A 22,468-nucleotide genomic window follows, 5' to 3' on the forward strand; every position below is an offset into this window, starting at 1 on the left:
GTGTTTTGCCAAGGTGGGTTTTTTTTTGGGGGGGGGGGGTTGGATGCATTTTTGAGCATCACTCCCCCCCCCCGTGAAACTCACATTTCATTGTGCTTGATGTAAACAAAATCTGCCCTTTTTCCCTTATCCAAGAGCCCGTATGGAGTCCTTAAGTGAGTTCTCCATTGGTAGGAGAAAATAACAGAAGCCAACCAGAGAATATTGAGAAGCAAAGCAACTAGTAAGCCTGATCTTTATTAAACTGTTGCAACAGGGTCCTCACTCACCAGATGCAGGGAGGAGGAACATAGAACAATGGTGTGCAAGCCCTTATAGACTTTTGAAAGTGCCAGCCTGTAGCCCAAGACCACCCCCAAAACATCATGCATACATCACAGAAAGAGGTGGTCCCCAGCAGAAATACATGGGGGGTGGTCTAGAGCAGAATCCTGTCTGGCAGGAAACCTGTTAATGGTCACTGATTGGATTACCTGGGCATCCTAGTCATTCTTTTGTGATGATAAATACTTCATTCCTGAGTCCAGGTCACAGCCTCACCCTATTCATATCTTAAATGTGCCCTTAAGGCAGGATTTGTGAGCACAGAGATAATGGGGATGTTTTCCCATTTCCTCCCTCCTTGCAGAGAAACATTTGGTCAGTTTGGGAAAGTCAAAATGGTTTCAGGACTGTCTTCCTGTACTGTTTCAGACATGTGGTTTATATATTTATGTACGTGTTTGCCATGTACATTTAATTTATATACTGTATTTGAGACCTTAAACTCTTATAACATGCTCATTGCCATTTCTTAGATTTCCAAATGTGTCCCCAGGCCCCAAAATGGTGGAGACCCCTGGTTTGCTTGGGGAACACCAGACAAAAAGAGTAGGTGGGGGCACAGATTCTCCTCACTGACACATTTACATTTGAAAATGTTGCTGTGCAGGGTGCTTCTTTATTCAGATACATATGTGCTAAAGGCAAGTCGTTTTAAGAACTGCTTCAGATTTGAGAGCCGGTAACTAGGTATCAGGGACGCAGGTGGCGCTGTGGGTTAAAGCCTCAGCGCCTAGGACTTGCCGATCGAAAGGTCGGCGGTTCGAATCCCTGCGGCGGGGTGCGCTCCCGCTGCTCGGTCCCAGCGCCTGCCAACCTAGCAGTTCGAAAGCACCTCCGGGTGCAAGTAGATAAATAGGGACCGCTTACCAGCGGGAAGGTAAACGGCGTTTCCGTGTGTGGCTCTGGCTCGCCAGAGCAGCGATGTCACGCTGGCCACGTGACCCAGAAGTGTCTCCGGACAGCGCTGGCCCCTGGCCTCTTGAGTGAGATGGGCGCACAACCCCAGAGTCTGTCAAGACTGGCCCGTACGGGCAGGGGTACCTTTACCTACCTTTAACTAGGTATCTGCACACTTCAAGTATTCACCGTGTCCCTGTATTGCATAAGTCGTGTCCTCATTTTAGGGGCAGCTGAACAACACATACTAAAGGAGGCTCAGAGGGAAAGTGGGCTGACTTTCTAGTATAGAGGCAGGCTGCAAGAACGTTGAGGGTTCAAACAAAATGAACAACACGTGCAAAGTGAAGCAACCCTGCCCAGTGGTGGGAATTACTCCAGGTGAAAAGGAGAGGTCGTTTGAGCGTGCCCAATAAATTTCCACTCAGGTAAAGGGTGCACAGGTTTCCTGTACACACACACACACACAGAGAGAGCGAGGCGGACACGGACGGTCGGTCGGTCTTTCAAAGGCAGTCAGGAAAGCCTTCTGCCCCCTTCTCAGTCTCTCGGATGACCACCCTCCAAATCATAGAACTGCAGAGTTGGAAGCGCTCCTAACGGAGGGGCCATCTAGTCTGACCCCTGCTATGCAAGGAAACGGCTTTGACCGGGATGCCCACCACCTAGAGCCCTCTCCGCAAGAGCAGTAAGGAGCCTTGTTGAATCAAGTCAAAGGCCAGCGGCGAGCTGGATGCCCCCGAGGGTAGTCCACAAGGGTGAAGCGGCGGAGCTCTCTCCCAGCAGCTGGCATCCAGAGGCATATCGCTTCCGACCCTCCATCCTTCTCTCCCCCTCGCTTGTAATAATAAAATTGCCACATGGCTTTCCAGCCTTTAGGTAGCAGAGCGCGCGAACGCGAACATGCAAACTCGGGACCCACTTACCCCCGCGGGAGGGCGCGTACAAAGGCCGAGCCCTCGAAGACAGTGACTCCCTTCCCGGAACCAAAGTGCCACGGCGGTGGTTTCCGCGGGGGGGGGGGGGGCGGTTTGAGAACCGGACGCGCTAAAATGGCGGATCCCGCGAAGGAGGGCTGCGAAGGAATGGGGGATTTCAAGAAGCCGACTCTGCCGCCGCCGCCGCCGCCGCCTCAAACTGGGGCAGAAGACCCCAAGAAAGCAGCGGTTGCCAAGCCCCCGCGAGGCCCCGCTCCTCGCCCTTGCCCCCCTCCCGACCTCCCGCAGTACCAGGAGCCTCCGTGGGGAGGATGCCCTGCCAAGGAAGAGGAGGCCTCGTCCGGCTACAGCCTGGAGGTGGTGAAAGGCGGCTCCGTGCTGGAAAGCGTCCGCTTGGCAGGCCGCAGCTGGCTGCTGGTGGGCCGCGCGCCGGGCTGCGACCTCTCCCTGGCTCACCCGTGTGTGTCCCGCCACCACGCCGTGCTCCAGCGCCGCCGGCCGCCCGCCGGGGATGAGGAGGAGGAGGAGCGAGGCCAGGTCGCGGAGGAAGGGGAAGAGCAGGGCCCCGAGCCCGGGCTCTACGTCTACGACCTAGACAGCGCGCACGGCACCTTCCTCAACAAAGCTCGGATCCCGCCCCGCACCTACTGCCGGGTTCGGGTGGGCCACGTCCTGCGCTTCGGGGGCAGCAGCCGCCTCTTCGTCCTGCAGGTAAGGAGAGGGTAATCGTGATAATTTATAAGAATAATTCATTATTTATACTCCGCCTGGTTTCCCCAGCCACTCTGGGCAGCTTCCATCAAAATATTAAAAATAACAATAAAACATCAAACATGAAAAACTTCCCTAAACAGGGCTGCCTTCAGATGTCTTTAAAAGTCCGATAATTATTTCCTTGGCATCTGATGGGAGGGCATTCCACAAAGCGGGGCCACTACCAAGAAGGCTCTCTACGCCCACCTGTACCTTTGGGTGCAGGCTGTGGTGTTAGTTTCTGTACTGGCCAAGGGGGTATCTGCAGTGCAATCCTACACACTTTTACCCAGAAGTCCTGACTGCATTCAGGAAGACTTAGAATCGTAGAGCTGGAAGAGCCCACCAGGGTCATCTAGTCCAACCCCATCTTTTGCCCAACATGGGGCACTTACCCACAACCCTGAGATTAAGAGTCCCATGCTCTACCAACTGAGTCTGCCACTGCCTGGACAACCTTTCATAAGGGAAAGTGAGGGTAGCATGCCAGATTTAAGATGCTGTGAGCACCTTCAAGCAGGGCATCCAACACCTAATTCTTGCCTGTCCTCCTTCTCAAGGGAAAGAATGACTGGTGGAGCACCTTCAGACATGGACACATAACACACACACTGCCTCAGCTTGCTATGGCAAGCAGAATTATTGAAGGCTGGATATAACAAGAGAGTTCTCTGATCATCTAACACAGAAAATAGGAGTGTCTCTCTAGATCAAACGTATTTGCTGTTTTGGTTTGTATTTGGAATTGGAGTTGTTTTTAAGATGTATTTCTTGTTTTATCACTTGATGTTTGCCACCCTGAGCTCATTTTGGACAAAAGGCAGGATATAAATTTAATAATTGAACAAGTGACTGCATGTTCAAAGAGCAATGCTGTTCACTGTCTGTTATCCTGTAACAGTTAATGATGCTGAACTGCACTTGCAGATGTCCCAATTCAAAGTGATGCTTTTGACCTATAAAACCTTAAATGGCTCAGGACCACAATACCTCAAGGACCACCTCTTCCCATATGAACTGACCCAGACCTGTGATAATTATGGAGGCCCTTCTTTATGTGCCTCCTCCATGAGAGGTCTAGAAGGTGGCAACATGAGAATGGGCCTTTTGTCTGGGGCTCGTCTTATGTGAAATGCTCTCCCCAGAGAGACTCGCATTTTCTAGCTGTTTCACCTTATGGTGTAGAAATGTTCTTGGTTTTTCATTTTAGCGAAGGAGGAGGCTCTGTGTTTCACAGCATCCAATTTAAAGATGAATTAAGAATCTACCTAGCAGCTCATTTATACATATCGCCGAAGAACTGATGCTTTTGAGTTATGGTGCTGGAGGAGACTCTTGAGAGTCCCATGGACTGCAAGAAGATCAAACCTATCCATTCTTAAGGAAATCAGCCCTGAGTGCTCACTGGAAGGACAGATCGTGAAGCTGAGGCTCCAGTACTTTGGCCACCTCATGAGAAGAGAAGACTCCCTGGAAAAGACCCTGTTGGGAAATGTTGGGAAAGATGGAGGGCACAAGGAGAAGGGGACGACGGAAGATGAGATGGTTGGACAGTGTTCTTGAAGCTACCAGCATGAGTTTGACCAAACTGCAGGAGGCAGTGGAAGACAGGAGTGCCTGGCATGCTCTGGTCCATGGGGTCACGAAGAGTCAGACATGACTAAATGACTAAACAACAACACCATTCTATAATAGTTAAGAAACTTGAACTTTAATCCTAACTACATTTGTTAGAGAGTAAATCCCACTGAACTCAATGGGACTTATTTCTGGTAAATAAACTAAGGTTATAGCTATCATAACTTTTTAACTGGCATTCAGTTTTGTATGTTGTAACTTAATCCGCAGGGCCCAGAGGAGGATCAAGAACCAGAATCAGAGCTGACTGTAACCCAGTTGAAAGAACTCCGTAAGCAGCAGCAGGCCAAGTTAGAGAAGACCATGCTGGGCGATGATTCTGATGAAGATCAAAAGGAAAAGGATGAACATAGAAATGAAAATAGTCGGAGTACTGATTTCACTTGTTCCTGGGGACTGGGTAAGTTACAGTATATTACTGGTAGACTCTTAACACTTACCTATGCTTCATCTTCAACCATTGAAACTTGTGTGGTGTTAGTTCATGGAGCTTGTTTCTGTCTTCTGTTTTCATTGCCGTAAAATTATATGTGAATTCCATGTTTACTGAGGACTGGGATTATTTCCTACCAAAAAGGCTGTTCAAAGGCTTTGTACATGTGGCTTTCTTCCACCTGTAGGTATCTGGGCAAGGTTTATCTTGCCACACTCCTAGATCATAAAATGAGGCTGTATTTTATTCTCTTCTATATCTACTCTCATTTATAATTTTATTTGCATTTGTTTTTCAGGGGAAGATGCAGAGGAAGAGGAGGGTGAAGAAAACCCTATCGCCATCGAGTTTCAGGAGGATCAAGAAGCCTTTTATTTGAAAGATCCCAAGAAGGCATTGCAAGGTTTTTTTGACAGAGAAGGTATGTGTGTTACCTGTCATGCTTGTCCACCATGGTAGTGCTGCTTAGCAGAGCCACTCAAGAAGTTAGTGTATATACATATAATGCACTGCTTTTAGCATAAAAGCCTTCAAATCAGCTATCAACAAAACCATTAAAGCCACAACATATAGAGGAGTGGAAGAGTGGCAAAAATACTGTACTTCAGATAAAGAAATGAGGGAGTAAGTAATTTCTGGGTGATCCGAAAGGGCAAGCAGGTGGTCCTTTAAATGCCCTCGCCCCAGACCAGCAGTTTAAATTGGTCCCAGAAACAAACGGGGAGCCAATGTAGATAGGCCAGCTGTGGTGTAAAATATTTCAAATGAGAGGCCCCAGTCAGCAGCCTGGCTACAACCTTCTGCAGCAGCTGCAGTTTCCAGGCACTCTTCAAAGGCAGGCTACTCTACCTGATTAGAATACAACTAAGTCATTTGATGGTGACAATATGTGTATTTTCAAGTAAAGGTCACAGCTGGTTCACAGGTCAAAAGCTGTGCAAAGATGGCCCTGTCCACCGCTGCCACCTGACCAACCAAGAAAAAGACTGGGACCCAGACTGCTAATCTGATTCTTCAGATGGAGAACTACATTCCCCCAAACAGCATTCCTACTGTCTAAAAGTACTTTTGTCTCAGTTTGTTTGCCCAGTCAGTTACATATCCTAGACTCTGGTTCAGGTGTTCCATTTCCTCTCTGGAATCAGATGGAGTTATAAGCCCCATTATATGTTCCTCACCTGAGGGAAAGGTGTGTACAAAGCAGCTGTGGGCCCATCCCTCTGGACCTGCCTTTGCCAACACAAAGTTCCTGCCATCTGCACATTAGCATGGACATTTGAGATAGAGAAGCCTTTTGCCAAATCCCTCTGTGCATCCAAGAACCATGCACAACTCAGGGTTCAGGGTAGGCTATGCATATAGAGGTCTACAACCAAAAGGGTGCCCCTCTCAAATGTCCATGCTTGGATGGCAGGAGTTAGGCCACAGGCAAAGCAGTACAGACCTTTAGGCATTAAATTCAGGAGTAGAGGGGGGGAGGGCTGGCACACTCACTGCTGCACCCTCTACACAGTTTGCCCCCCCCCCATGTTCAGCTGAACATCTGAATAGAGCTTTACTGTGCTTCTTGATCTTTTAACCTCTTCTGTGTTGCTTGTGGTCATCCTGCTTTCTGCAGGAGAAATAAGAAACAAGCAGATTGGACAGATCTGTATAGCTATATCCTGGTTTAACTTGAAAGTATTAGTCCCTCCATGGCAATTCTGCCCTTGGGTTTTTTCCACACACACCTTTGTAACCTAGAGTGGTACAGTACTAGAAACAAATTAAAGTTATCAACCTTTTGTGTTTAAGAACTTCAGAGTGCAGAAGAGGATGGCTGCAGTCCCAAACAAACTTATTAGGAATAAGCCCCATGAAACACAGTGGAACTTATTTCTGAGTAAAAATGCATAGGATTGTGCTGGCTATTTGGTTTTAGACTGAGCATGGGATATTATACTTTAATGAAATTCTACTTATTCTATGAGCTACTGCAGCTCATAAAAAATTGTGTGCCAATTCATCTTCGACATTGGTGGGGAGACCACTAATTTCCAACGTTTAAATTACTTTGTCAGCTTAAGCTCCTTTATGGAAACGAAGCTTAACTGCAGCATTATCTTTGATCTGTACAAAGAAATGTCTGAGAACTTTGTTAAAGCTTTGATCTAGCAGTGATATATTCACCGGTCTAGATTTCTCTAAATGTGTCTGACTATAGATGTGTCTGAACCACTTACAGATGCAGGAATATCTGTGGAGTTAGAGTGATGGATCATTTTAAGACTTTATTGCTAATTGATAAATGAATCAGTATTAAATATAGCATTGCCTTAGGAAGGATTTTTACAGATACTGTGCAGTTAAATTTTAAACCATGTAATTAAACTGCTCCAATTGCTGAAATAACAATGATTCCAAATACTTAGCCAGTTAATAGTTTAATACTGTTACCATTCATAAAAAATTAAAATAATTTACAAAGGAGTAAAGAGCAAGAATTTATGTTAAATGTAATGCAGGCTATCTATTTCACTACAAAACAAAGCTGCTGATAATGTATGCAAGTAAATCAGCTCCTCTCCCTCTCTTTTCTTCCTAGGTGAAGAGTTAGAGTATGAATTTGATGCACAAGGAACTGGCACTTGGCTCTGTAGGGTGAAGTATGTATGTATTCTATGTAATAATTTTGTATAGTTGTGTCTTTCTGTAAGTCAGAGAGGCAGAGAAAGCTGTTATGTCTTGTACATCTAGAATTGGTTTAGAGCAGTTAAATGGAAATGTAAGAATATTAATTCCAATCTCATTTATTGTCTACACCAGAGCTTTCCAAACTGTGTGCCGCCACATGTTAGTGTGTTGGCTGCAATGTGTAGGTATATTGCACAAATGCACCCCAAGCTCCTTTTGGGCCTGGAAAGGGGTTAGTTTAACCTTTGGCTTGCTAACTCAATGGATCTACTCTATGACTAATGTTGGAGGTTTGCCAAATGCCTGTTGATTGCAATAGCTCTTAGGTTGTCTCTGTACTGAGTGTGCTAGAATGGGGGAAATAACTCTGAAAGAAGTGAGTGCTTTGTCTTTCAAATAAGCATAGAAGGGATTTGTCATACTACAGTGGTGCCCCGCAAGACGAAAAACCCACTAGACGAAAGGGTTTTCCGTTTTTCGAGGCGCTCCGCAAGACGAATTTCCCTATGGGCTTGCTTCGCAAGACGAAAACGTCTTGCGAGTCTTGCGAGTTTTTTCCCTTTCCCCCCCTTTTTCTAAGCCGCTAATAGCCGCTAATAGCGCTAAGCCGCTAATAGGGATGCTTCGCAAGACGAAAAAACCGCTAGACGAAGAGACTCGCGGAACGGATTATTTTTGTCTTGCGAGGCACCACTGTATTTTCACTAAAATATTTGATTGTGGTGATAGAGTTCAGGTGTCAACCCCACAAATACTCAAATGCCTTTTTTTCAAATGTTCACTTGGTTGTATTGGGAAACAAGGATGGCAACAGTCACACAAGGGTTGGCTGAAGAGGTCCATGCCCTCAACTGGAGTACCCTTTCCAGTTCTGTGCACCATACTTAGAAAGGATGCAGGCAAATTGCAAAGGGCATTAAAGCTGTCAGTGGTGTAGAAAACAGATCCAATAAGAAAGGTGGATGGGGAAACCCAGCTACAACTAACTGTTTTATATATGCTGTAAGCTGCCCAGCATGGCTGGGACAGGGTATAAATAATAAAATTATTATTGTTACTGTTATTAAGGAAAAGAGATGAGGCAATGAGATTTCAGTTGAGATTAATAGAAATTGTTACCTATTTTCCCGCGAGTGCTCAGTTGATTATATAGTCTGCAGTGTTTCCAAGGGGTTGCTCGAGCATAAGCAAGCAAATATTTCCCTGCTTGGCTGTGAAGCCTTGCTTTTGCTGCCAAAATAAACCTGATCTGTCCGGAGCCCCACTCTCCCATGGCTGGCTCAATCGCTGACAGAATCCGTCAGAGGGTGGTTCTTAAACTTTCCCCAGCAAAGCAGCTTCTTGACGCCCAGTCTGCGCCTCCCCTCTCTGCGCGGATGCTTTCTGCGCAGGGAGGGCGTGGGTGGCGGAGGACCCCTCTCCTCCCGCTCTTCCCAGGCACGGAGTCCTGGGACCGCCTCGCCACTTCCGACTCCTGCGGCTCCTCTTCACTGGAGGTGTGTTTACCCTCCTCCGTTGAAGAGGAACTGCTCCCCACGATCCCTGGAGGTTCTCTATAATCCATTCGGCTTTTCCTCTCTCCCTCCTGAACCAATGGCAGTTCCCTGACATAGTCTATATCCTATTTTACTATGGGAAAGTCTCCACCGGAACCTGCGTGCTTGGCCTTCTCAAGCTGAAAGTTTAAGGCCTAAAGCACTGAAACAGAATGCGTCCAACTTTTGAAAATTCTCCATCCAGGCCGAGACAAAATAAGTGGTCGTGGGTGGAAGGCCGCCTCCAACTTCGATTCTAAACCTTGTATAATTAATGTTGAGATGCTTTATAACCAAAGAGGCCAAGGTTATTTGAAAGAACAGTTTTGAGTAGTACACAAGCTGACACTGAGCAGACATGTCAGGCCATTTGTTGATCTTTCCTTGAACTCTAACCTTCTGAATTCAATAGGCTGCCTATAGATGATGCTTCGGGAAAGCAACTTGTGGCAGAGGCGATTCATACAGGGAAGAAAAAGGAAGCAATGATCCAGTGTTCATTGGAAGCCTGCAGGATACTGGATGCGAGGGGTGTGCTGCGGCAAGAGGCAGGTAGGTGGACTAGCCAGAGGCTCTGGCCACGCAGAATTCTTTTTGGAAATAGTCTTATTGACAAGAGCTTTGAAAGAATTTAAATCTGTAAAATGTGTAACCCTAAGCATTTTTATCTTATTAACTTATTATACCTCTTACTATCGTGCTTGTATCTTGCTCACCTACAAGGATTGCTGGCATGCGCTGTTTGCATTTTATTTTCACAACTATTGGATGTGGTGACTTCACATCTTTGTGTCCATTTGCATACTTGCTTGTTTTTTGAAATGTGCATTAGATCACCTGTCACTAAATCAGATGTACAGGTGTGTAACTGGCTTCGAGCTTTTCCAGTTTTCTTCATGTATTTTTGTCTTCATTCTTTCTTAGTATCCCGAAAAAGAAAAGCGAAGAATTGGGAAGAGGAAGACTTTTATGATAGTGATGATGACACATTCCTTGATCGGACAGGAGTTATTGAACAGAAACGTCTGAGCAGAATGAAGAAAGCAGGAAAGATCGATGAGAAGCCAGAAACCTTTGATTCATTGGTAGGAACAACTTCAGCCAGGGATTCGTGGTAGTTAGTCAAAATTTGTGCCTGCTGCTGACCCTGTCCCTCTAGGCCAAGATACAGGGTATTGACTGATGTTACTGTTGAGTTTTGGAGGTTCACTGAGCATCTTCAGGGTTCAGAACAACTGCAGGGGCAAGCTTCCCCCGTCCACCTCAATTCTGAGCTGGTGGCAGGGAAGGTGGAGCTGAGAAATCAGAGGGTCATCTTGCTGTTTCTCCAATATCTCTTAAATCCCAGTGGAAGGCCACCTAGAGTCCCTACCTGACTCTGGAGTAGAGAAGATCTCATGCAGAGACTTGGAAGACAGCTTTTTGCTTTCTGGTTCTTTCCAAAGTCGGTGCAAAGTCTAATAGATTCCTCAGCATTTTCCCAGGCTCAGGAGAAGGGATGGTAGCCAACTCGACCACTGTTCACGCAGAAAGACTTCCATGAGCACAATGGCATTTGACCTCTCCCCTGCACTTACCTAAGATCTGCTCCAAAGGATATGGGGAATCCCCAGTGCAGATTTGGAGGAGTGCGAGGGTAAGTCCCATTGCACTTTCAGAAATCGTCTGGTGTGTACAGTGATTTAGTTGGATAGAACCCAAAGTATCTTGCCAGAATTTTAAAAATGCTGTCACCTGAATTATGCTCTCATAAATAATCATTGCTAAGAGTGCTGCTGCAGAGGAATATAAACCACTTTCCACTATCATGTTACTTGTCTGGTATCAAATTTCAGAGGGGTAGCCATGTTGGCATGTTCATTTGTCCAGAAAGAATCATTTTTTGGTCTTCTAAACTGAAATAACACAGAAGGAAAACACTTGATTCAGTGTGGCAAAAAAGCTTAATAACGAGCCAGTGGTGATTATTTAAAATGCTTTCATACCACTGTATAGCCAAAGATTTCTAGGCATTTTACGTAAGTTCTCTGTCTGTCTCTCTCTCTCTCTCTCTCTCACACACACACCAATTGCAGGTGGAAAAGTAACAGATAAAAAGCGAAGTTAAAAGACTGAGTTAAAATTTTCAAGATATTTTGAATGCCTGGTTAAATTTCTTTTAAAGGTTTTGCCTGACTTCCATAAGACAAGAAAGTTGCAGCCGGGTCAACCTCCCTTGGGAGAGCATTCCACAATTGGGTTGTTGCTACACTTCCTTGTATTTCTAGGCTTTTCACTTTGCCAGCATTTGGGAACCCAAAAGGTTGCTACATTTTTATTTTAAAGTTTTGTAAAGCTATTACAGATGCTCATCACTTTTCAATTGTCTCTCTCTGTAGAGTGCAAAATTAGCCGCAACTGAAAGAGAGCTCTCTGAGATAGCAGAGAAGCTGAAATCTTCAAAGACAAGTAAGGCCACATACTTTATTCAAATGTTGGGGTTGTCGGCGTGAGAATAAGGCATAATTAATTTGTAATATTAAGGGTATTTTGTTTCTGTCTTCCACAAATGAAAGACTAAGCCAAGTGTAACATCATGATTAAAATTATTTAAAATGCCTAATACTTGCCTTTCTAAAGAAGCTGATCAAGTTAAAACTCTCAAATTCAGTTCTGTGGAAAGCATGTTACATTTAGTGGAAGGAAAACAAATTTCATTCTGGCATAAGGAGTTTCAATATGGGCAAGTGATAACACACTTTTGGCATAACCTTCAACTTCCTTCTTGCAAGTCCTTTCCCGATCAGCAGCCCTCGAGATGTCCTTGAAAGTTAGTTATACATGCCTAGCAGTATGCCAAAGGAACCAACTTTATCATGTCCTTCATTTCTTTGTTTAATACTAAGTCAATTTTTGCATAGATAAACCCTGCATTTTCCCAAATACAGTTACTAGATTAAAGAATTCAAGCACATCTGTAGTCTTAATTGTATTCATCTCAGAAAGCTGTATTGGGCATCTGTTCTGTGTCAGCTACTAAAATTTTGGACCACTACTACCCATAACTAAATTGGGATGGCATGTTTTTTTCTGTATTTGTATTTCCTTTAGCACAATCGCATTCAGCAGCGCAAGATTCTTTGGACGAATTCATGACGGAAATAAAATCAGGATGTGCTTTAGACAGTGTGACACGTAGAAAGCTTCATTTGCGGACTTTTGAGCTGAGGAAAGAGCAGCAGCGATTGAAAGGATTGATTAAGATTGTTACACCGGCTTCATTGCCGGAGCTGAAATCCAAGTGAGTCTTCGTTTTATGGAGTGGTAATCATTTTATATTTTCCTTGTTGAGCTATAGTTCTCTGATGACTACCCAAAATGTACATGCAGAGGAGTATGGAGATGGTGGGAGGCAGGTTTTGGCACTGGAACTTCTCAAAGAACTGGTTTCCAAGTCTATTTTGACGTACAACCCTGGTGAGCATTAATTGCGATTAATGGCAGTGCCAACACATAACCCTCAGTCCCCATGGATAACAGCAGGGGAGAAAGGAATTCTTGTTTGAGAAGGGAGCCTGCAATTCTGTTATTTGTCCCTGATGGGCTTCATTGTCTCTGCACAAGCCCAAGGCCACACCTTGAGGTTTGCAATGAGAAAGAACTTTTTAATGTGGAATCTCCACATGAGAGAGAGAAAGTGCACACAGCAATAGGTCTAGTGCTGGTCCTTCAGAATTTGATACTAAAGCTGTGTGTGTTTTACTTATTCTCTTCCCTTCCCTCCCCAAATGTTCTGTAGGCTTGGGAGTCAAGATTCGGAAACTCAGAACAAACCCAAAAAGCTGACTTTACCCATGTTTGGTGCCATGAAAGGAGGGAGCAAATTCAGACTGAAAACTGGTACTGTGGGGGTAAGTAAAGAAAGCAAAAGCTATGGGTTGTATCAAAATGTGTCATTCAGCTGACAGTAAGGCTTCTTAGCAGAACGGGAAGGGAAGCCATTTTGACCATGTCCCATCTCCCCTGCTGCCCCCCAACATTTTGGAGTGTTGAGAGCAGAGGAGGGGGTCAGGGGAAATGGGAAATAGCTGGATATTGCTTCCCTCCCCATTTTGCTGATTTAATTTATTTATTTTGTCTAGTCAAAACCATTGCAAAAGATAGGCTCTATTTAGAAGTTGGATCCATTAGGATGGGCATTCAAAGATAGTTGGATCACATCACTTCTGTGGGCACTAGGAGGAACTATTGTAGAAACAGTTCAGCTTTGGGCTTACTTAGTGAGCCTGTTTATGTTTCTACAAATCTCAGTAAGTACTTAATAACTGCTGTTCAAAGGCACATTGCCTCATAGCATGGCATATTCTGTTCCATATATCAGTGGCAGATGATATAACAACTACATTCATGGCAATTTTTGTTTGCCCCACAGAAGCTGCCTGTCAAGCGTCCAGATATACCTGTAAACCTATTAAAGATGAAAGATGAGGGGCCAGAGGAGGAGGAAGAGGAGGAGGAGGAAGAAGAAGAAATGAAAGCTGTAAATCAAGGAACACAAAACCCAATGACGCAGATGCCAGCACAAGAAACAGTTAGACAGCATAAACGGCCTTCCAGTTCTTATGATTGCAGCAACAAGGAAATGGAATTTGTTCATAGAGGTTAGTCTAGTTCTGTTCCCCTTCATTTTGAGGCTCTTAAAAGCAGTAGCGGGGACTGTTGGAATGCTTGATATGTACCATATTTTTTGCTAAGACGCACCAGACCATAAGACACACCTAGTTTTTGGAGGAGGAAAACAAGAAAAAAAATATTCTGAATCTCAGAAGCCAGAACAACAAGAGGGATCGCTGCACAGCGAAAGCAGCGATCCCTCTTGCTGTTCTGGCTTCTGGGATAGCTGCGCAGCCTGCATTCGCTCCATAAGACGCACACACATTTCCCCTTACTTTGTAGGAGGGAAAAAGTGAGTCTTATAGAGCAAAAAATACGGTACTCCTGCCAACAACAGTTAGGTTCAGCTATGTTCATTTCCTTAAGTGCCTCTGAAAACCCTGCCCTGAATTCTTTTGAAGAAGTATGGAAGTCAAGAGCGTAGTACAGAAGTGCACATTGATGGGGTAAATTTCTTCCTTTGAGCTAAATTGTCTTAAGCCCTTGGGATAAATTGTTCTAGAGAACCTGTGGGACACTCCTGTGGAGAGAGGAGTGTTGCGTGCAAGTCTTTCAGACCAGCTCCCTTCCTCCTCAGCTGGCCAGGAGCTAGCATTTGTATGCTAACCACTGCTGCTGGGACTGTTCCCTGTGACTTGCATCTAGTGCACATATCTGTGCGGCTGGTTGCAAAAATGGCTGCCCCCATCGCAACATTTCAGACCATTTCAGAGGTCTCTAGTGATGATAGAAACCATAGGCTGCTCAAATCAATCTCTCAAACAGTTCAAGTTGCTAATGGTATGTGTAGGCCAGGCTTCCTCAACCTCGGCCCTCCAGATGTTTTGAGACTACAGTTCCCATCGTCCCTGACCACTGCTCCTGCTAGCAAGGGATCATGGGAGTTGTAGGCCAAAAACATCTGGAGGGCCAAGTTTGATGAAGCCTGGTGTAGGCTATGAAGAGCTCAGATTAGCATATTAGCAGCATTACTATTTTATAAGTGTTAGGTTCATTTTTAATAGGGATATTTTCCTTGCAAGGGTCTCTTTTTAAATCAAAGTACCAAATTTCACAGGCATCTCCAAAGACCAGTGAAGCAACAGGAATAATTATTGCATAAATTTCAAGGTAAATTTTCTTAGGTAACGGGGATTTTAGGTTCAGTCTAGTGGGCACAGCACCTTCACGCACCAAAATATAGTTATGAGGCTTTACAGAGCCCTTACGTTCCCGCCTTAATCCCTCACCCTTTGGGGAATGCACAGATCCTGCATTGATTGATTTTGGGAGAAAGGATGAGAAACATGGACAGATCTTCCATTTTGCTTAATAGCCTGATACAGTGCCTGTCCTCAGAAGGTAGCAGGGTTGCTGTGGGTACTGTGTTTTTACTTGACTGGCTCAGACCTCCTGTGTTTGTGTGTAGCACAGTGTACCTGCTTTGATAGCTCAAAGCAAGTGAAGTAGCAGGACTCTGAACATTTCTGATCCTCTGGCATTTTGCAGCCTGTGTAAGCCTGTTTTTAAGGGACGCAGGTGGCGCTGTGGGTTAAAGCGTCAGCGCCTAGGACTTGCTGATTGAAAGGTCGGCGGTTCGAATCCCTGCGGCGGGGTGCGCTCCCACTGCTCGGTCCCAGCGCCTGCCAACCTAGCAGTTCGAAAGCACCTCCGGGTGCAAGTAGATAAATAGGGACCGCTTACCAGCGGGAAGGTAAACGGCGTTTCCGTGTGCAGCTCTGGCTCGCCAGATGCAGCTTTGTCACGCTGGCCACGTGACCCGGAAGTGTCTCCGGACAGCGCTGGCCCCTGGCCTCTTAAGTGAGATGGGCGCACAACCCCAGAGTCTGTCAAGACTGGCCCGTACGGGCAGGGGTACCTTTACCTTTACCTTTAAGCCTGTTTTTAGATAGATAGATAGATATGAAAACTAATTTCATTGGATAAAAGCTATTATAGTATAGCACTGATCAGCTTTTCAAAAGAAATAAAGGCAGTTTAATTGTAAGCTGTCAGAATTTGTTAAGATTTAATCTGTGTTCATTAAAGAATCTGGTTGACTAAGTCTGTGGGGTTCCATTTTTCTTTTACAGGAGCTCAGCCACAATCAGAGCCTTTGAGCAAAGATACAGTGGCGCCAGAGTGCAGCTCCCCACTGAATAAATCACAGAAGAAGCCACAAGGTGAGCCAGGTGAGTACGAGAGAAAAATGGATGACAGACAACAATGGTAGATACAATCATATTCTGTTGGTTTGTACAGTTGGAGTGGGAAAATATATTTTAATACTTGGAACATCTTGCAATATAAGGGAGCAGTTCCTTCAGCTTGTTTTCTGAACATCTAATCTGTTGTAACAAATAAAACCACAATGCTTAAATAAAATAATAATCCTGATGAGATACTTTCTTTTTGGCAAAATGCATAAGGAAATTATTTAAATGATCACTGTGTGAAGTTTCCTAGTGTGTTAAAAAAGTTGAGAAAAATGTTTTTTTTAATAGTAATCATATTTTTAAAGGATGAATACTTTTCATTCAAAAACAAGTAACAACAAAATTTAGAAGGATTAAAATGTATTAAATTTAAATAAGTAGGATGGATTTGTTAAAATTTGGAAAACTAATAAAGATTAATGTATTTTAAAAGATTAGAAGGAGAATGGAGGAACAGCGCATTTGGAATGTCTCCTTTGTAGTGCTAGGCACATAACTAAAATATTCAAAATTTTCTGGAGAAAGGGGGGAAATAGCAAGCAATACTTGGTTTAATATAGCACTGCTACAGGTATCAAAACTGCTAACCTTTACTTAGTGAGATACACCCCAAAGGCAGTTTTGCTGTCCTGGCTCTGGCTTGTGTGCATTTTGTTGGTGGGGCCTAAGGAGCTGCGGTGCTTAATTTTAACAGCTCCCTGGCCATTTTATTTTAATTTTTTACATAAGGGATTTATTTGTCTGAAATTTGTTTTGAATAATTTCTCTAAATAGAGTTGGCAGCGTTAATATAGTTTTTCTTTTTTTTTTTCCTAGCACCTGAGACATCTGCAGGAAAGTCCAAGAATAAGAAAACGAACATTGCAAATACGGTGAGTTGGAGGAACTAAAGCATATAAATATGATGAAGTGCACTGTAACATACTGCATTCCCTACCTGGTGCATTCGCAGAATTGCTTGATGCCGGCATTTATGGGAGATGGTGTCCATAAGAGGATAAGGAAAAGATAAGACAGTGCTAGTGCTGTGTTCTCTGGCCCCCGTGCAATCCTCCTGACTTGGCAGAAGGAATTGCTGTCTTCTTGTGCACGGTGTCTGGTCCTTGTGTGGCATAAGTATTCAGGCTGCTAGTAGTGGGGTGGGACACTGTTGCCTTCTTGTGCTATTGCTGGGGGGGGGGGCGGGTCAACCGCCAAGTCAAATGCAGCTTGGAGGACCGTTCTCTATTCTCACTGGCCATGTGCAGCAGCGGTTCAGTTTGTTGGTGAGGCCGTGATCGTATAGTGGTTAGTACTCTGCGTTGTGTCTCATGTCAGGCTGATAGATACTGTTCTAGTACAGGGACATCCAGCTCCCAAGAGACTGCAATCTTCCAGAATAAAAAGCTGACAGTGATCTACCCTTTTTGGGGAGGGGGAATAAATTTGTTGACCTTTTTTTTTTTTTAGGGGGGCAAGTCAGAGTTGTTGAGCTTTTTGGGGGGGCAGGTTGAAATTGTTTAGCTTTTTGGGGGGAGGCACGTCAAAAAGTCTCTCACCAGAAGCTTTTGCGATCGTGCGAGAATGAAGGAGGAGGCGGGGCCAGATGTTCTCTTCCCCCCACGCGAAGGAAATAGAGCCCGCATTCAACCACTAGCTGCTGGAGATCAACCAGTCAATCGCCGTCAACCGGTTAGACATCCCTGTGCTAGTATTACTGCTAGATAAGACACAGTTGTGAAAAGATATAGCTGCTGGTTATTTTGGAATGGTAGCACAACTCAAGTTGCAGGAAGCTATGCCACTTTATTATAATGCAAATAATTTTGAGTTTTCTTAATACTAACCTGGCAGTGCTTTAACTTTCTCATCTAATAGAAATCATTGGCAGGGCATTGCCGCCAACAAAACTATATGCAGCCGGGCAACAACTGTTGTAGGGGAAGCAGGCTTGTCAATCCCAATTTGCAAGGCTGCAATAATGCTTTTTCTCCAGCAGCTTATACCTTCCAGTACTTTGTGCCAACAGTATTGTTCTGTTTTATTGTAAGTAACATTAGATTCTCCACTATAGCATCAAGTATAACCATATAATGTTTGTGTTTGTTAAACTCTTGTTTGTCTTTTGTCACAAACTATCCTCTTTAGAAAGTCTAAGAAAACCCTGTTTGCATAAAGAAAGTGGGGGAAAATGGTTTCAAACTTAACACGTCATTCTTTGGCCCAAATAGCCCTTCAAAGCAGTTTACAATCCAATCATAAAATAGAATCTGTCTAAAGCAATTTGAAATCATGTTCTCAAGATATTCACACTAAGATATTTCCCCAAGTTTAATAATAGCAATTAATTAATAATTTATTATTTATACCCTACCCATCTGGCTGGGTTTCCCCAGCCACTCTGGGCAAAATATTAAAATACATTAATTCATCAAATATTAAAAGCTAGTAGTAATAATAATATATTATTCAAACAAGTGCTAGTAGAACCTTTTTAAAGGGGTGCATGAAGTTGTGCAGCCGAAAGAGGGAAGGGAAATGTTAAAATTACAAAGCATCTTTTTTTAATCTATTCTGCAGTCTCAACGCACTCTGTCCTCAGAATATCCAGAAGATGACCCAGACTACTGTGTGTGGATGCCACCTGAAGGTAATTTATAATTTTCCAAAATCATATTTGACCTGATCTATTTGAAGACAATGCAAAATAGGGGACTTGGGTTGCTGAGAAACGGAAGAGGGTGCATGAAGCTGTGCAGCTGAGCAGAAGGCAGCATAGAGACAGCCACTTGAAATGTCTTGTGTATGGAGTAGTCTAAATAATTTTGCACCACAGAGTCTCTAAATCTGCTCACCTTTGTCTTGCTGAAGTATAGGGCAAGCAGGATGACATCAGGACTAGTCCTGTACACTGATACTACAGTTTATTTGCTATCCTATGTAATGAGGCCGTGGAAGAGCAAGCACAAGCAAATGAAGGATCTAAGCTTGCTCTGTCTGAAGGAAGACTGACATTGGACCTTAGTTCTCCAGATCCCAGAACATTTCTGACTACGTTATTGCTGTTTCTCCCTGCCTGCCTGCCTTCCTACCATCCTACTCAGGTCATGCTTTTGCCCTTGGCCCAGCTTAGCCAGAGATAAAGGCAGCAGCGGTGCCATCTGAGGTTTAGGGAGGACACAAGCATACAAAGGTATCCAGTGTGCAGACAGAGTACCCTGTGCAAAGTTCTATCCCTAAGTCATGCTGATGTACCTGCTGGTGGTAGATGTTCCTCAGGCATAGAACGTCCTCCATCACAGCTTGAAGTACTGCTTTGGGGGGAACAGGGGGAGGGCGGGTGTGGAGGACCGCATGGTCCTGAATGTGGTAACTGTGCCCCTGGGAGTCATTTTGAACTCACAGCTGTCCATAGAGTCAGGTTAATTCTGTGTCCAGGGCGGCTGTCTACCAGCTCCATCTGTTACACAGGCTGGGACCCTACCTGCCTGCAGACTGTCTCGGCAGAGTGGTGCATGCTCTAGTTATCTCCTGCTCTACGTGGGGCTACCTTTGAAGGTGACCCAGAAACTACAATTAATCCAGAATGCAGCAGCTAGACTGGTGACTGGGAGTGGCCACCGAGACCATATAACACCAATCCTGAAAGACCTACATTGGCTCTCAGTACGTTTCCGAGCACAATTCAAAGTGTTGGTGCTGACCTTCAAAGCCCTAAATGGCCTCGGGCCAGTATACCTGAAGGAGTGTCTCCACCTCCATCATTCAGCCCGCACACTGAGGTCCAGCGCCGAGGGCCTTCTGACAGTTCCCTCACTGCGAGAAGAGAGGTTACAGGGAACCAGGCAGAGGGCCTTCTCGGTTGTGGCGCCCACCCTGTGGAACGCCCACCCATCAGATGTCAAGGAAATACCGTATTTTTCGCCCTATAGGACGCACTTTTTCCCCTCCAAAAATGAAGAAGAAATGTTTGTGCGTCCTATGGGGCGAATGCAGGCTTTCGCTGAAGCCTGGAGAGCGAGAGGCGTCGGTGCGCACCGACACCTCTCGCTCTCCAGGCTCCAGGAAGCTATCCGCAAGCCTTGCGTGCCCGGGGGAACTTCCCCCGGGCGCGCAAGGCTTGTGGGCGGCAGCCTGCAGCGCGGAGCACGGGGCGCCCTTTGGAGGACGCCCCGTGCTTCGCGCAGGTGTCGGCAAGCCTGCAGCGCCCGGGGGGAAAAACCCCCCCGGCGCACAGGGCTTGCGGGCGGCAGCCGGGATCACAGGGCGCCCTTTGGAGGACACCCGGTGCTTCGCGCAGGTGTCCGCAGCCTGCCGCCCAGCGGGCGGAGCGCCCCGCGCGCCGGACAGACATCCGCAGTGTGGGGAGCCCTGCAGGAGTTCCCCGCAGGGCTCCCCACGCTGCGCATAGCAGCCTGCCGCCCGGCGCGCATGGCACCCTGAAGCAGAGTTCCCCGTGCGCCGGGCAGACATCGGCCAGCCCCACAAGCTCGGGGGACACCGGGGAGGCACAGCGCCGCCATCCCACTGTTCCCCGACCTGGTTTTGGGGGGGAAATAAAGGGGAAAAATTTCCTTTATTTCCCCCCCCCCAAAAAAAAGTAAGTGCGTCCTATGGGACGGAGCGTCCTATGGGACGAAAAATACGGCAAACAACTATCTGACTTTTAGAAGACACCTGAAGGCAGCTTTGTTTAGGGAAGTTTTTAATGTTGATGTTTTGTTGCTTTTTTATTCTGTTGGAAGCTGCCTAGAGTGGCTGGGGAAACCCAGCCAAATGGGCAGGGTAGTAGTAGTAGTAGTAGTAGTAATAATAATAATAATAATAATAATAATAATAATAATAATAATAATAATAAGTGCTTAGAATGACTTAAGCGTTGAAGTAGAAAGGTAGGGGAGTTTGTATGTTCCAAGGTCTCCAACTGGAATACATAGTTATCAAGGATGCTCATCCATCAATTGAAGTAAACAAATGCAACTTAGGATTTTCTTGCCCCAGATACCCTTGTTTGATACACTACCTGCATATAATGTAGAGATTACTTAAGTGTACTTAAAAGTAGCAGTGCTGCTGAATTCCTCTGATTAGTCTTGTATTGTGAGCAGCCTCCATTCTAAGAGTTATTTTTTGAAATTTCTGCCTTTTGTAGAACAAGATTAGAAGCCAGCTTTATGAACATTGTATAAGCCCAAATATTTTTGCATCTCTTGCAGTACCTTACCTGCTTCTCACAGGTCCAGCCAACCATTTCACTCCCTTTTTTGGCTTTGGAAATGTCCTTTTGCTTCTCACATACTTGCTCCGTGTCCCCATGAATATTCCTACACCTTTAGTTACTTCCAACCTCTGCAGAATATTGTAAATAAAAAAAACAAAATAAAAAACAGAATAAAAAAACAAAAACAAATCATCTACCATTAGTGGAGGTCACACCTGGATGATGTCTAATTTAATTCCCCATCTCCCTCTCCTTGAAATGGACATTGACCTGTTGCATAGCCAAAATATTGCACCTCTGCTGAACCCCATGTCAGGAAAGTTTTACACTGCTTGTGATTAACTTAACACGCTGCCAAGTATGTAGGGTCTAGGTGACTGTGACTTGTCGACTATTTCTGTTTCTCTGTATATTGTTTTCACTACTGGGCACAAGAGTGTTTTTTGAAAAGGGAAAAAGAAACACTCTAATCTTCCTCTTTTGATGCAGGTCAAAGTGGTGATGGTAGAACTCATCTGAATGCAAAATACGGCTATTAAACTTCAGGTGTTGGCTTTGAGAAGTGAAGGACTATAGTACCGCAATCACTACAGAGTAGAAGACTTCATTTACATGGCAAGCAACAAACTTTTGCTCATTGTGTTTAAATTCCTTTTAACAGTTCCTGAACCTCGCCACACATGCGTCTTCCCCCACTAAACGTGAATTTGTGTATATTGTGCATCAAAGTGTGTATATAGTAGTGAAAGCTATGTATTTACAAAGCAAACTTATCTATAACAAGACTGGCTTTTTACAATAAAAACTAAGACTCCAAGTGCTTTTTTCCCCATTGCAAGTATTGGGGTGGGAAGAAGGAAATCATACACTGGAGAGATCCAGGCTCAAACTTCTGTTTAGCTAAGAAACTCACTATAGGATTGCTTTATTTATTTTGGGTTTCCTATGCAGAAGGCAGTCAAGTGACACTCATTTTGTTGTGTATGGCAATCCTGCATATGTGTATTTTGTTACATGTACATAGCTGATTTTAGGAGGGTTTCTCCCTATTTATTCCAACATAGACCTCTTCTCCGCTTCCAGATTCCCTCAAAAATACAATTGCGAACAGTAGCCTCCAGATGGAGCTGCTCAAAGCCAAGCTATGTTTAGTTTTATTCTCCCTTTTATAACTTTGGTGTTGGGTTTCTGTGAAGGTTTCTCCCTTTCACATCTCATCACCAAGTGAA

At 44.9% G+C, this 22,468-nt stretch overlaps 2 protein-coding genes and 1 long non-coding RNA gene across 11 annotated transcripts in view; 2 read left to right on the forward strand and 1 right to left on the reverse strand.

The window, feature by feature from the left end:
• LOC310841689 overlaps positions 1-22,468 on the forward strand; it is a 540,183-nt gene that overhangs the window by 512,964 nt on the left and 4,751 nt on the right. The gene's annotated exons all lie outside the window — the stretch shown is intronic.
• Positions 1-22,468, reverse strand: part of SUPT7L (SPT7 like, STAGA complex subunit gamma) — a 49,042-nt gene that overhangs the window by 11,980 nt on the left and 14,594 nt on the right. Inside the window, exons 1-2 of one of the 7 annotated variants that reach the window (XM_083732651.1) lie at positions 21,243-21,320; positions 2,804-2,864 (exon numbers count right to left, since the gene is read on the reverse strand). The gene's annotated coding sequence lies outside the window, so the exon portion shown is untranslated. Of the gene's footprint in view, positions 1-2,147; positions 2,741-2,803; positions 2,865-21,242; positions 21,368-22,468 lie in introns of those variants that run through there. The other 6 variants (XM_083732653.1, XM_083732652.1, XM_083732649.1 and 3 more) reach the window with 6 other exon arrangements.
• Positions 1,914-22,056, forward strand: SLC4A1AP (solute carrier family 4 member 1 adaptor protein; the record flags this gene model as incomplete). 3 transcript variants are annotated; one of them, XM_083732359.1, is made up of 14 exons in its annotated part: positions 1,914-2,870; positions 4,761-4,950; positions 5,282-5,404; positions 7,568-7,628; positions 9,604-9,743; positions 10,116-10,276; positions 11,570-11,639; positions 12,282-12,471; positions 12,970-13,081; positions 13,603-13,831; positions 15,917-16,015; positions 16,856-16,911; positions 18,599-18,668; positions 21,729-22,056. In XM_083732359.1, the coding sequence occupies 14 exons, from the start codon at positions 2,082-2,084 to the stop codon at positions 21,776-21,778; spliced, it is 2,340 nt and encodes a 779-aa protein (XP_083588485.1). In that variant the 3' UTR covers positions 21,779-22,056. The 3 variants fall into 3 exon arrangements, with proteins under 3 accessions (XP_083588485.1, XP_083588487.1, XP_083588486.1); XM_083732361.1 differs by having other exon boundaries at positions 2,274-2,870; positions 15,917-16,006; XM_083732360.1 differs by having other exon boundaries at positions 2,274-2,870; positions 13,606-13,831.

The sequence above is a fragment of the Podarcis gaigeae genome, assembly GCF_964106915.1.
Source record: "Podarcis gaigeae genome assembly, chromosome: 3".
NCBI lineage: Eukaryota > Metazoa > Chordata > Lepidosauria > Squamata > Lacertidae > Podarcis > Podarcis gaigeae.